General features: G+C 35.1%; 2 protein-coding genes across 2 annotated transcripts in view; both read left to right on the top strand.

The window, feature by feature from the left end:
* LOC136030933 (uncharacterized) overlaps nt 1-13,208 on the top strand; it is a 243,472-nt gene that overhangs the window by 150,512 nt on the left and 79,752 nt on the right. The window lies entirely within an intron of this gene.
* LOC136030931 (replication factor C subunit 5-like) overlaps nt 8,658-13,208 on the top strand; it is a 43,034-nt gene continuing 38,483 nt past the window's right edge. The window contains exon 1 of the mRNA XM_065710039.1: nt 8,658-8,790. Within this exon, the coding sequence (XP_065566111.1) occupies nt 8,759-8,790 (32 nt within the window). The 5' untranslated portion in view covers nt 8,658-8,758. The remainder of the gene's footprint in view (nt 8,791-13,208) is intronic.

The raw sequence follows: 13,208 nt of genomic DNA, 5'->3' as shown, positions 1-13,208 counted from the left end.
TGAGATTTGCATCAACATTCCTTTAATTTTAGTTTGTGTTTCTCCCTATTTCAAAAATCAGGCAAATTTTTTCAGGCTTGTAACTTTATGGGTAAAACTAAAGTTGACGAATCTTATATATTTGGATTAAGCACAATAAGCTGATTCTTTTGATGTATCTATTGATATTAAAATCCCTTTTATAGAGTTTCGGTTACTATTGAGCCGAGTCGGTCCTTACTTACAGTTCGTTTCCACGAACTGTTTGATTGTGATCGTTTGGAAGTGTTAGTTGATTGTACCGATTTGCTTTTAATTTCTTCTTAAATCTTTTTCTTCTGGGTAGTATGGTATTCATTTTGTTGGTTCAGTGAGGGGGGGGGGAAAGAGGAGGAGAGAAGAAGAATTTTTGTGAATGTGTCTCGAAAGGATGAATTCTATTATATCAGTATTAAATGATATGTTTGTTTAGTGGATTTATCAAATGCGCTCCCTAATTAGCTTTTGTCTCTGGAAGCAAAAATAGTCTGTTTGGTTTTTTTGTCAATTTTTGAACAAAGTTTAAAAATAAAATTCCTCCAGACTGAGCTTGCGGATTTTCTGAAGAACATACTGTTGATGAAAACCAGACTCTAAGATTAAACTGCCTTTTTTATGTTTTTCTGGTTGTCAATATAACCACATAAATAAGGACGGCAAATGGGAGCTAAAAAGATGAATCAATTGCCTCCCCCCTCCTTCCAAACGTGTATTTTGGAAATGTTCTTTTTGTATTTTTGTTGAAAAAATATAAAAATGACAATATTGACCACGTCCCTTCCCTAGATCAAGAAAAAAAAACTTATATTTTCGTTAATTGGTAACCATGACCATAAACCTTAAAATAATCAAAATAGATTTCATTCTGTGTCTTATATCAACGGAAACTGATAACTATTTTAAAATGATTAAATCCTTTTCACAAAATTCCCAAGAGTCTTCTTCCTGGAGGATTTCTTACTGGTAAAATATTCAAAGCCTTGAATATGAAGAGGATGTAGGCGCACTATAAACTCAATTAAGTCTAAGGAAGTATAGACAGGATTTATTTCAAAAGTTCTAATTATAAGCTGAGGGGTAATGAGAGGATATGAAAGTTTGTCCCAGTTCCTCGGCTAAATTCATTTTCCACTGAATAATTACTAAGTCAACATAACAGACTTGAAGTTTGCCTTCCTAGAAAATTATATTGGAAGAAAATTGTAAAGATGATAGATTCCAATTAAACCCTGGCTTGAGCGAAAATGTGTGAGATAAAAGCATTACTGTTGCCTTGTGAAGCTTTGGTTTTGTATACTAAGAAGCAGGATAGAGTTTGAGAAAAATTAAATTTGAGATATAAAATTAGTTTCGTGAAAAATAGATTTATAGAAACATTGATAGTCAGTAACCACTGAAAATTTTCAAAACGCCATCTTCCTAAAATGTTAAACAGGGGAACAGCTTCACTTACCTTGGTAATATTATTAATAAAGACGGAGGGAGCAGCGAAGATGTTAAAAGTAGAATAGCCAAGGCTCAGGGTGTTTTTTCAGAGTTGAAAAAAGTTTGGAAGAATAGGAAGGAAAGTCTGCAAACCAAGAATAGGATATTGGAAGCTACAGTGATAACAGTGGTCAAATGATTCTGAAGCATGGGCGCTCCTAACACTGGATAAAGATTGGCTAGATGTTTTCCAGAGAAATTGCCTACAGATTGTTCTGGGTACCCAATTGACTGACCGTACTTCAAACAGTAGGCTGTACGAAAAGTGTGGTTCAATCCCGCTTTCTTGGGTTATAATGAAGAGAAAGGTTGAAATAGCTAGGGCAAGTCGTCTTGATGTAGAATGACAGATTTCTGAAAGTTGTCCTTTTTGGCCAACCGTTCAGAGCTAAACGGAAAACATGTTGTCCGATGTTGAGGCGAGAGGATGTCATAAGGAAAGATTTAAGAGAAATGGGAACTTCCTGGGAGGGTGTAAAGAGGCAGACCCTAAATAGATTGGAATAGAGGAAGAGCTTGCTAAGCTGTGTTGGCCTCAGGTGGCTTGGTGCTGTGGTGAGTTTGCTAGTAGTAGTAGTAGTAGTAGTAGTAGTAGTAGTAGTAATGTATGACACGTTCATTTAAGAACGGCCTCAAGATGTGCTGTTTCTCCTTAGAACCATATTTACTCTCTATTACAAAACTTTCAATCAATACAACCATGTATACAACCTATCGTTATGTTCCTTTGCCTTGGACCGCACAGTCTAACCAGCAGATAATGCTAGTATTCATGATGTACCATCACAAAGAACCATTGGAAATGGATATATAAAAAGAACTAAAGACGTTTCAATAGCTCCCCTCATCTTGCCAATTTTTCTTGCAGAAAAGTAGGTGTATTGCACTTTAATTTAAGTGAAATCATGCAAGGGTTTAGAATCTGCATAATTGGATAAATTCACCCAATAATGTGCCTAGAGTACTTTGTCAACTTTGTCCAAAAGTTAGGCGCCTTTCACAATGCTTGAATCAGGTTATAGAAGATTTTCCAAACTCAATGACCAGAGAAACATAGTTGGTCTTTGGCACCTATACCCCACTCCTACCAAATTTTAAAAAGAAAGGAGGGCCATTTTTTTTTACTGTCGTTTTCACTTCATTTTGGAAAATTGGCTCCAACTTACGCCCCCTCCCCCGAGGATTTTGACAAAATTACACCACTGCAGATAAGTATACTGAAGTGATTGTAATAGTGCTATGTGCAATAGCACTGCTGCTGTGGCTAAGGTGTGATAACAGGTCAGCAACTGCTTTAGTGTTAAATCGGGAGTTGAGTGGGGTTGTGTCACATTCCTGTTTATACAAAATGTTTTGATGAATATTGTCTTGAAGAACACGGCAAAGTTTATTGGAGAGCTTGGAAGTATATAAGAAGGTACAAGTCTCCTAGACTTAGATTAAACTGATGATTTAAATGCCCAAAACAAAACAAAAATAGCAAAATGAACGCATTTTTCGAGAATTCAAGAGTTCAGGGTGAAGGAAAATGTTTGAAAATTGATGATAAAAAAGCTAAGTCGGTTATACTAGGAATACAGGCAAAGAGGCGATTTCTTGTAACAAGAAGATCGATCAAATAGCTTTATTCACATGGGTAGTGCTATTACTAACGATGGTGATATAGGTGATATAGAAGATAATTTTGTAAAGAAAGGAATAAAATCTGCCATTTCTACAAATGCAAACAAGTTACATGCAACATCAAACTAGGTGAGGGCAGCACAACCATGCAAAGTCCTCCCCCCTCCCGATCTATTTAAAGCTTAATTCCTTAGCCCTTTCCAAGAAGTTAAAATCTACTTCAAAATCTTCCTTATAACCTCTTTCAATTCTCATTCTGGAACGACCTGTTTTTGTTTTCACCTAGACAGATGACCAAAAAGAATGATCTTTGTCAATCTGTCATTCTTTATCCACAAAACTTGACCTAGCCATCTCAAAGTCGGATATAACTAAATTTTTCGTAGAGCTTGTTGTTTGATAAACGGTCAGACAAACTGGTACCCAAAGCTATCCATATACAATTCCTCTGCGAAACATAAAGCGAGTCCTCCTCCGTCTTTCCAAACACCGAATTTCAGAATCATTCTTGAACACAGTCATCCAACAACCTATTCTTAGTGTGCAGGCATCAATTCTTATTCTTCCAAACCTTTTCCAACCGTAGAAAAACACCCTAGGCCTTAGTTATTCAACTTCTTACATCTTCAGAGTACCCACCATCTTTGCTAACGATACTACCCAGGTAAACAGGGGCAGAACAAGCACAAAATCTCGGAGGGGGGAGGGCCAATGTGACAAGGGTTCCAATGAGCAAAATCTTGAAGGACAATGTGAAAAAGGAGCCAATAACTGACAAAGTTGACAAATTTATTCGAAAAAATAGGATTATGTGGGAGGACCTTTCCATGGAGGAATTTGTCGTGGGGCTAGAGAATTTCCATGAAAGGGGTGCAGGATTTTCTAGCATTTTTTAAAACAAAAACAACAAAAAAATAAATGATAAAAAGTTTTTTCAACTGAAAGTCAGGACCAGCATCAAAATTAAAACTAACAGAAATTATTACGCAAATGAGGAGTTTATCTCCTCCTAAATACCTCGCTCCTTACACTAAAGTATTTCTGGTAATTTCGACTATTTATTCTACTGCCTTTTTGATTCATGGGTGTTTCTTAAAGAATTGGGACAAAATTTCAGCGTTAGTGTAAAGAGTGAGGTATTAACGAGGGGGCAAACCCTCCGATATACGTATAAAAATATACGAATAAAGAAGTTCGTTACGTAAGTGAATTCGTAAGTTACGTGTACTTTTCACTAATAAAAACGTTCGTAAGAAATCAAAAGTTCCAGTTGCCTTTTCAAGTAACAAAATGATTAGAGGGCAACTAGGATCTCCACAACTCTTTTTTCCCAAAATCGTCCTATCAAAACTAAGAGAAAGCCATTGAACCAAAAAAAATTGATGTGCAAATTTTGTTTTAATTAATCATGTGCGAATAGCCAAAATCAAAACATATATTAATTCAAAAACGCTCAGAAATTAAATAAAAAAACAGGTTTTTTTTAACTGAAAGTAAGCAGCGACATTAAAACTTAAAACAAACAGAAATTACTCCGTATATGAAAGGGGTTGTTCCCTCCTCAACGCCCCGCTCTTTACTCTAAAGTTTTTTAATATTTTAAAAAGTAGAGTTGAGAGAAAGAGTCAAGATTTAGCGGAAAGATTGGGGCGTTGAGGAGGGAACAGACCCTTTCATATACTCAGTAATTTCTGTTTGTTTTAAGTTTGAATGTCGCTCCTTATTTTCAGTTAAAACACTTGTTTTTTTTTATTGAATATATAGAAAGAGTGATCATATAAACTTCGGAGGGGCTCGTTGAAGTGGTAATTAGAAGTTCTGCTGCCCTTTTTCAAATTCAGACTGACCGGAGGGTGGATAACCTCCACCCCTCCAAACCTCGTATTTTCCCGTAATGCCTCTGATAGAAATTTTCAGATGGCCATCTATTGTCGTAGAAACTTCGAAATTCGGCAAATAAGGTTTGGCAGCTGGTTTTGCAGGGTAAAGGGTGTTTATCTGCAAAACATATGCCTGGAGTGGCAATACCACTGATGAAGAATCACGAAAATTTGATAATGAAAAAGATGGAAAATGTATATTTAAAGTTAGGAACTCTTTGGTATCTCAGTCGATAGACATTGACTTGGCCCCAAACTCTAGAGTTTGGGCCTTTCTTGAGGGGTCCTTGTCCTGTCTGAATTAACGCGATCTTGCCTTCTACGCTTCACAAGATCGTAATCGTCATCCATGAAATTTTCCAACAAGTCAATCACTATCTTATCATAACACAGTAGAAGCATCGTAAATGCTTATACTATGCATCACAATTACTAATTTGTTAGTTTGGTGTTAACACAAGCGAATGCGAATATCAACTGGTATCAGTTTTGGTCAATCCAAGTGATCGCGGACGTCTATTTCAGTTTAGCTCGAAAGCGTAGCTAAGGTGCTCCGCTTTGGAGTAGAATTTTTCAGTTTTGTGATTTTTTGCTTTTGTTAGTAATTATTTTACAATTGAAAATAACGCGAAAATTCAAACAAAAAACAACACATAAAATCTTGATCTGGAATAAAATTAATGTCGAAATTTTAGTCTTGAGGAGATAGTATGCACCCAAATAAGTATATTATGTCGTAAAAAGCACAATGCGCTTTTGTTTTCATTCACTCGTTCTTTCCATGCTTAATATGTCTACAGTCTTACAATATACCCTAGCTCTTCTTGTTCACTAATACGAAGAAATTATTCAGATCATTTTTCTTTTTTTTATCTGATATTTTGGCCTGATATTTTTCTTCTTTTTTTTCCTTTTTCCTCGGCTGCCTAGTCTGGGGTAATACCGTTTTAATGACTATCTAGGCATTTTTGTTGGTAAAACTACCGGAGCTTGTGAAAACACCTGGACAGTCGAACACAAGACACAAGCACAGACAGTTCATTTTTCGCAAGCCCAACCGTCTTAGGTTATAATCGGGTTCACTTGCACAACATCCGAGGCAGACAGGAGGCCCTTGTGGGATTTGGACACTTATCACCCCTAGCAAATTTCAGTCAACTTCCTGTTCATCTAACATTAAATTAACTTTTACATTAGTACAAATGTCTAAGTTTATAAATTGAATCAATTACCATGCCTCACATTCACTGAAGAATGGCCCCATGATCAAAACGGGATTATTCAGATCAATGGAACAAGATAGACTGTTATAGAATTTCGTTCATTTTCTACCAAGACATATTCACTTGAGCTAACTGACATATTTGATCTGGATCTTAGATTTAAGAACCTTACAGACAAAAATTTCTCTACTCCAGCTCCACCGTTTTGCTGACTTGGCAAACAAAAATTGAGTATTTAAAATCGTGGTACAAAAACAATGAGACTCTGTGGAACTAAAATGCAAACCACTGAAATCTCATCTTGTCAATATTTTGTTCCCAGTCAGTAATTGCAACAGCGATTTTACCAATTTTTATTTCCAAATTAGTTACAAATGAAATGCTAGGATGAATGTGGATGAAAGATAGTAGTGACAGACTAAATACCGCTATCTGAATAATTTCATCAATTACAGTTGTCTAGCCAAACAAAAAAGTTTATTCTTTAAAAAAAACTTTGGAATTTGGTAACAACTACTTGCTGGGAGCAGCTAAGTGGGAAACCGGCTAGTATAATATCAGAAAGGTGTTTCATTATTAATTTTAAGTGCAAAACAAACAAGTTAATTCAAGAAAATGAAAGAATCAATTCTATGGACAAATAAAATGAAAGTTAAGTGGAATGAGATAAAATCAAATTTTATTGTTTTTTGGGTTTTTCAGTAATTTTTACACTGTGTATTTCTTTTTATTTCACCCAAGTCTACAAAAATCTTTCCTTCAAAATAAATATATGTCTGCGGTCTTCAGCTTTTTCTGTTGCCAAAATGACACCACTTGACAAAAACAATACTATACAGAAAATGTTGCAGCAATACCATATTCCTAGAAATACGATTTAAGTATGGACTAGGTACGTAAGCAAAAAGGGAACTAGTGCCTTCTTCTCTAAGAGCAAATATAGACTCAACTGTTTTGCATGCACGTTGCTACATTACTGACCAAAGTGCAAAAAAGTAAAAGATGTGTGGGTAAAAAGTGGACTTCACTGGAATAAGCGAGTAGCTGACTGGTTGAAAACCATGGAAAACCTGAAGTGACACTTTGAAAAGCTATCCTATAGCCTCTAGCTAACTAACTTTATGACTGAACATTACTCTTTATTATTGAAGTCTGTATTGGCCTAGGAATCATAGTAATAAATGAACTTGGTGATACATCCCGCAACAAAGCCAGCCTACCAAAGGGGCTCAGATTGGACAGGCTTATTAGATGACTGAATATCGCTCATTGTTAATTAGCTCTGCGGTGTTCTCAAAATCATAATAGTGACTGGTCTGGATGATGTAATCCCTAACAAATCTTTTTTTTCCAGCCCACATGCAAATAGCCCAAATAGATGATGGAGAGAAGGATATTTTCAGAGTAACAAAGCTGATTCCAAGAAAAAAATCGGTGACACCAATTCATGAAAATTTAGGTGGCAAAGTTTATTTTTCAATGTCTAGGTAAGAGAAAGAGTTAATTGATTTTTACAATAAAAACAACAGAAAATATGTTTTTCCAAAGTACTCCCCAAAAAAGATTTTTATTTTTTTATTTTTGACGGGGATGATTCTATGACAGCACGGGTCTCTGTTCTTTTCCAATTCCCCCAATTAAAAACACCAAAGGACCCATATTTGCTAGAAATCATAGATCTTGATCATAATTGCAGAAATCATAAATTTTCCTATACTTAAATCCTTTTAAAATTCAGAAATAACACAATTAGTTAAATTCCGCTGTTTATCTTAGCGAAATCGAAGATTTTCGTGAATATCACTTAATCTGACAGCTTAAAAGCAGCAAAACCTATCTATTCTTGTTCAAATAGTTATTGCTGGGTGTCTACTTAATTACAACAATGCTTTTTGGAGCAAAACACCGTAAGAAGTGATTGTTCTCTAGTTGATAAGGTCTAAAGTAAATGGGTATGATGCTAAGTCTCGTCTTGCTTGACATCATTTACCCTGCCTGTAGCTTTTTATTATTGGATCATCTCTGAACAAGTGACTATGATTGGATAGCGAATAGTCCGAAGGCTATGGTTAGGTAAAAGCCAATGCTTCTTGTCCCAAAATATTCTGGTTACTGAAAAACCGCCAGAGAGCTAGCCTGTCATTAAAAAAAAAACTCAAACCTTAATTTATTTACTCAGGTACCTTTGTCGGTCCTTTAGCCTGATGACTGTGATATGAACCCATAACGACATCATGTTTGTCAACAAGTATGTCTTCTTTAACCACTATGAACAATAATCTCCTTCGTTAAAAAACGACCCTACGCTTTTTATAAGGGCCTAGATAATCGAAAACTACTTTCTTTCTTCCGCTTTCATGATGAACACTGGCAGTAAAGTGTTTTTTCGTTCTTTCATTCATTTTTCATGAAGATGCTGGTGATAATATTTTCCGATTGTCGGCAACTTCCAAAAGTATCTAAGCAAAAATATCAAATTTAAAAACGCGTGTTAGTTGTCTTTTGCTTTTGGCTGGGCTAATTCCAGGAATGTCTGAAGAAAAATCTGCTAACTTACCTTGGTAAATCATATGAATAATTTCGTTTTGACGATACAAAATGTCATTTTGCAAAAGGGTTATGCTCTGTTGGAATTTATTGAAGTTAATAGGCCTAGGCTAAATGAATGTTTGATTGCCAAGGTAAAATTTTATAGCCTAGGCCTGTGAGGGGTGTTTTTATTTCTTGTATAGTTAATATTGTAAACTTCTAGACAAGTTATTTTTTTCTATCTTGGAAAAGGGTTAGGCTAGGAAAATGCAACTTTCATGGATTAATCTACAGACTAGAGTATATACTTGAGAAAGTATGTTGAAGATAAATTCCAAAACTTTCAAATTAGGCAGATTAATAAGACTTAGAAATCAGAAGAGGGTTAATTAAGGAGCTTTAGCAAAATCTTCCCAGAGTGTGTTATTGGCCCTGGATTCATTACTGAAAGTTTCATTTTGCTTACCCTAGCTAATCACTTTCCAAGATAGCAAAAAGTAGCTTGTTTAGAATTTTGCCAGGAATAGTCTAAAGTCTTCCTATGAAAAATATATTATATTTTAAAAGATTAGTACTGTTATGCTCCAATTTATAGGCCTAACTTCAAATAGCCTGTGATGGTGTCTGTTATGACACACCTATCAAACAATTTGTGGTAATGAACTGTAAGTAAGAAGCAACTTGGCTCAATTGTAACTAAAACTCAAAACAAACACAAATTATTCTGTATATGAAAAAGTTGTCCCCTCCTCAATACCTTGCTCTTTATGCTAGAGTTTGACTGTTTGTCCTAATTTTTTAAGAACAGCTTCTGAAACACAGGGACCATTTAATTAGAGTAGGAATTTTTTTCCAAAGTGCTACAAGCATCAGCATAAAGAGCAAGGTATTGAGGAAGAGGGCAGCCCATTCGTTTACAGAATAAGTCCTGTTTGTTTTATTTTTAGTGTATTTCTGCTTACTTTCAGTTAAAAAAGCTTTTTTTTTAATTTAGTTTTAAAAGGGGCCAAACATAGCTCTAGGTTATTTGCAAAACTTTTGAAGAAAATACTATAAAGTTAAACTTTTTACTCATAGAATAAGAAGTTGTAAATATTGATAATATAGCTCTCCAGAAGGAAACATTCCAGAACAAAAAGTGAGACATTTTTAGATAGTCTTTTTTTGTGTTTTTCTTTCAATATATCATAAGCCTCCCCCCTGCTAATGGGTTTAATTAGTCCTAGGCTATAGAATAAACTGATAACTCATAAGGCTATACAATAAACTGATAGCTCATAATAAACTCATAACTTTACTAATTGTTGATTTAGTAGACTATAAAGAGTTTAAAAAAATGCCTTCAATATGAAAAATTTCTATATGGTTTAGAATTCTATTTAGATCATGGGAGTAAAGTTTTGAAACCTAAGTTTTAAAAAAGTACACTCAAACAAACTAATATAAAACACTTTTTCTAATGTTAAATCTGGCATTGACATGTTTTCATTGCAATTTTCTAAGTCCTGGAAATAGGGAAAAGGAGAGAGAGGGGCTAGGAAACAAATTCTTGAGGCATAATTTAATCCTTGAATTCATTCTTTCATGTTTTATTCACCTACCTAACTACTGTCCAAGATAGCTAAAAGATTTTGATCTACAACTTTACCCTTGGGGCCTCATGCATGTCTAATATCTGCTTCTTAGGGTTTTATTTTTAAATCAGCAAAGTTTCATTAGGTTTATCAAAGGAGAGGGGTTCTATAGAAAGTGGAGATAAAGAGGGATCCTTGAAAAGTCATTCTTAGGACACTATTTAAGCTGTGGATCTATTCCTGAAAGTGTTGTTCACCTAATTCAACTGCTTTTCAAGATAGCAAAAGCACTCATCTAGAACATTACCTAAACAAAGCTCATAGCCCTAATTTTGGATTTTTATTCAATTTTTGTTTAGCTTTAGGTTTTGAAAATATGATTCCTTTGATTTCAGAAGGATTATAATTTATGTCAGTTTTTTTTTCAAGTTTAAGTGACATTTGATCACCTTACCTTAATCACCTTCATCCCTTTGAGAGCTTTAATGTCATCTGGACCTGTAGTACTCTGGAGTTAACTACTCCCATTTGAAACCTTCACTGCCTCTTCTCCCACTCCTCATCAAGTTGGTATTTGAAAGACTGGATGCAGGGAGTACTGACAGTTGAATTCTTCAATTGATCCCAGTGATTTATGACTCTTCTTGAGTCATAAACCACTATGTCTTGAGGTTGTTTAGTCCCTGTCAAATGTCACACCAAGTCAAATGTTCTTCTTGATAAGTACATCTAACAGATTCTTGACCTGAAAATTAACTTTGGCAGCTCTATGGATTGTCCTCTTATGTGATGATGGATGGTACTATGGCTGCTGATGAAGATGGTAGAGTTTTCATTTTGAAGTTTGTAAGTCAGCATTTTATTGCTGTGCATGTATCTGTAGACAAGGGTAGGTGGCTTAAATTCTTTGAGGTTGTTCTCATATGAAGCTGAATTTTGGCTTTTCACGCACTTTATTGCTTGTCTTTTGATAAGCCTTACTTTTTGCCAATAAGAGGGACCAGCAAGGCACATGCCAAAAGTTGATATGGGGTCTACTAAGAACTTCATACAGTTTTATGAATATTGTTGCCTCTTGGCTACTCATGGTCTTTTTCAGTAAGCCAAGGATATTGATATCCTAGGAAACAACATGCTTAATGTGGAACATCAGGAAGTTGTGGAACCTCAGCTTGTTATCAACAAAGATACCAATGTCCCTTTCTTCTTCTCTATTCTTCTGATGCTCCCTTATTTTAGTGATATGATTGAATTATTGAATTGGTAGCCATTAGGTTGTTGGGTCCAAGGTGCAAAATACAGCATTTGGCTATATTAAATTGGGGAAGCCAGTTTTGAGTCCAATCCTGAACCCTTTCTATGTTGCATGGAATATTCTGTTAGTTTGTAATGCTAAAAAGTTTGGCATCATCAGCAAACAAATGTATATTATTATCCACATGATTGAAATTGTTATTTATGTATGTCAGAAAAAGGGTTTGTCCTAGTACAGTTCCCTGTTATACCCTATTCATTCATAGAGTTGACTGGCTGGCCACCCATCTCAAATAAACAGACTTTCTGTTTGCAGTTGGTGAGGAAATTCATTAGCCAGTCAATCATGGCTAAATTGATGCTGGCAGCAGATAATTTGGAGTGCAGTCAACTATGGAGTACACCTTGGCAAAGTCTAGAAGCAGTAGGTTGACTAGATATCCTTGGTCAATCAGATTTGTATTGTATTTTGGTGGTGAAGGTAATGGGCCATCAGGTTCAGTGGTGAAAGCTGATTTCAGCTGAAATGTAGGCTTAGTAAATTAGCAAGCTTGTTAGTGTCTGTAATTTCTCCATCTTGCTCTATTGTAATTTTTTGTCATACATGGTTTATTGTGGTCTTGGCTAAAGATATACTGCCAAACGTTCTTTGGGTTTGCCTTGGCTTCATCAGGACATTTGGATTCAAATCTCATGTGCAAGACCTGCATCAAATTTTTAAGTTTTTGGACTATTTTTTTCTGTTCTTTGGGGCATTGGTGGTTTTACATTTCTTCCATTGTCTGCTTTTAAGATAGATTTCCCTCTTAATCTCTTTTATCATTGTTGGAAGTATTCTTGGTTTGGGGACAATTTTGCTTGAAGTGTACTGATTTGCTTTGTTTATAAGTAATTCTTTAAAACACTTCCATCACTGTTCTAAAGGGCCAGATAAGACATTGTCCCATGGGATGCTGCCAATATCCATTGTAATTTCTCATAATTAATAAAGGTCTTCTTGATGTAGCAAATCTTTATTCTGAGGAATGTTATTGTGATATTTATGGTGACATGATCACTCTGTTTAATTGGGGGCATGTATGAGGTAGATAAGAGAGCTTTGGGTAGACAAATCTTTTAAATCTTATAAACAAAAATCTAGCCAAGGGTTAAGACTAAAACCCTTTCCTTGGGCTTCATTTGAGCTGAAGATCTGTTTCTGAAGAGTTGATTTTGTAAAGAAAGCTTGATAAAGCTCAGTGCCCTTTTTTAGGGAAAAGGAGTAGAGATTATTTATGGTTGCTATATCTAGTCAAGACCTTGTTAGGACCCACTGAAATGATGGTGTAAAAATAAATTAAACATGATTTAGTATAAATTAGTTTTTGGTTGGAGCACAATTCTATCTAACTAGCTGTTGCCGAAATAGTAGGTACATCATATTTCTCAGAAAATTTTTATCTTTTTTAACAATTTTTTTTTGTCAATTACATATTTATAATAGTTTGTGCAACTCAGCTTGTCACAGTCACAATCCATGCTGTCTGTACAGGGTTGATTCCACAGTCCTTAGTAGTAGTAGTATTAGTATCCCATCAAATACTTGATAATCATTGAAAAAAATAGCCCATCTTTCAATGTAA

The sequence above is a fragment of the Artemia franciscana genome, chromosome 9 (genome assembly GCF_032884065.1).
Source record: "Artemia franciscana chromosome 9, ASM3288406v1, whole genome shotgun sequence".
NCBI classification, from domain to species: Eukaryota; Metazoa; Arthropoda; class Branchiopoda; order Anostraca; family Artemiidae; genus Artemia; species Artemia franciscana.
Note: the sequence above shows the minus strand (reverse complement) of the source record. Positions and strands in the feature narration are given on the sequence as shown.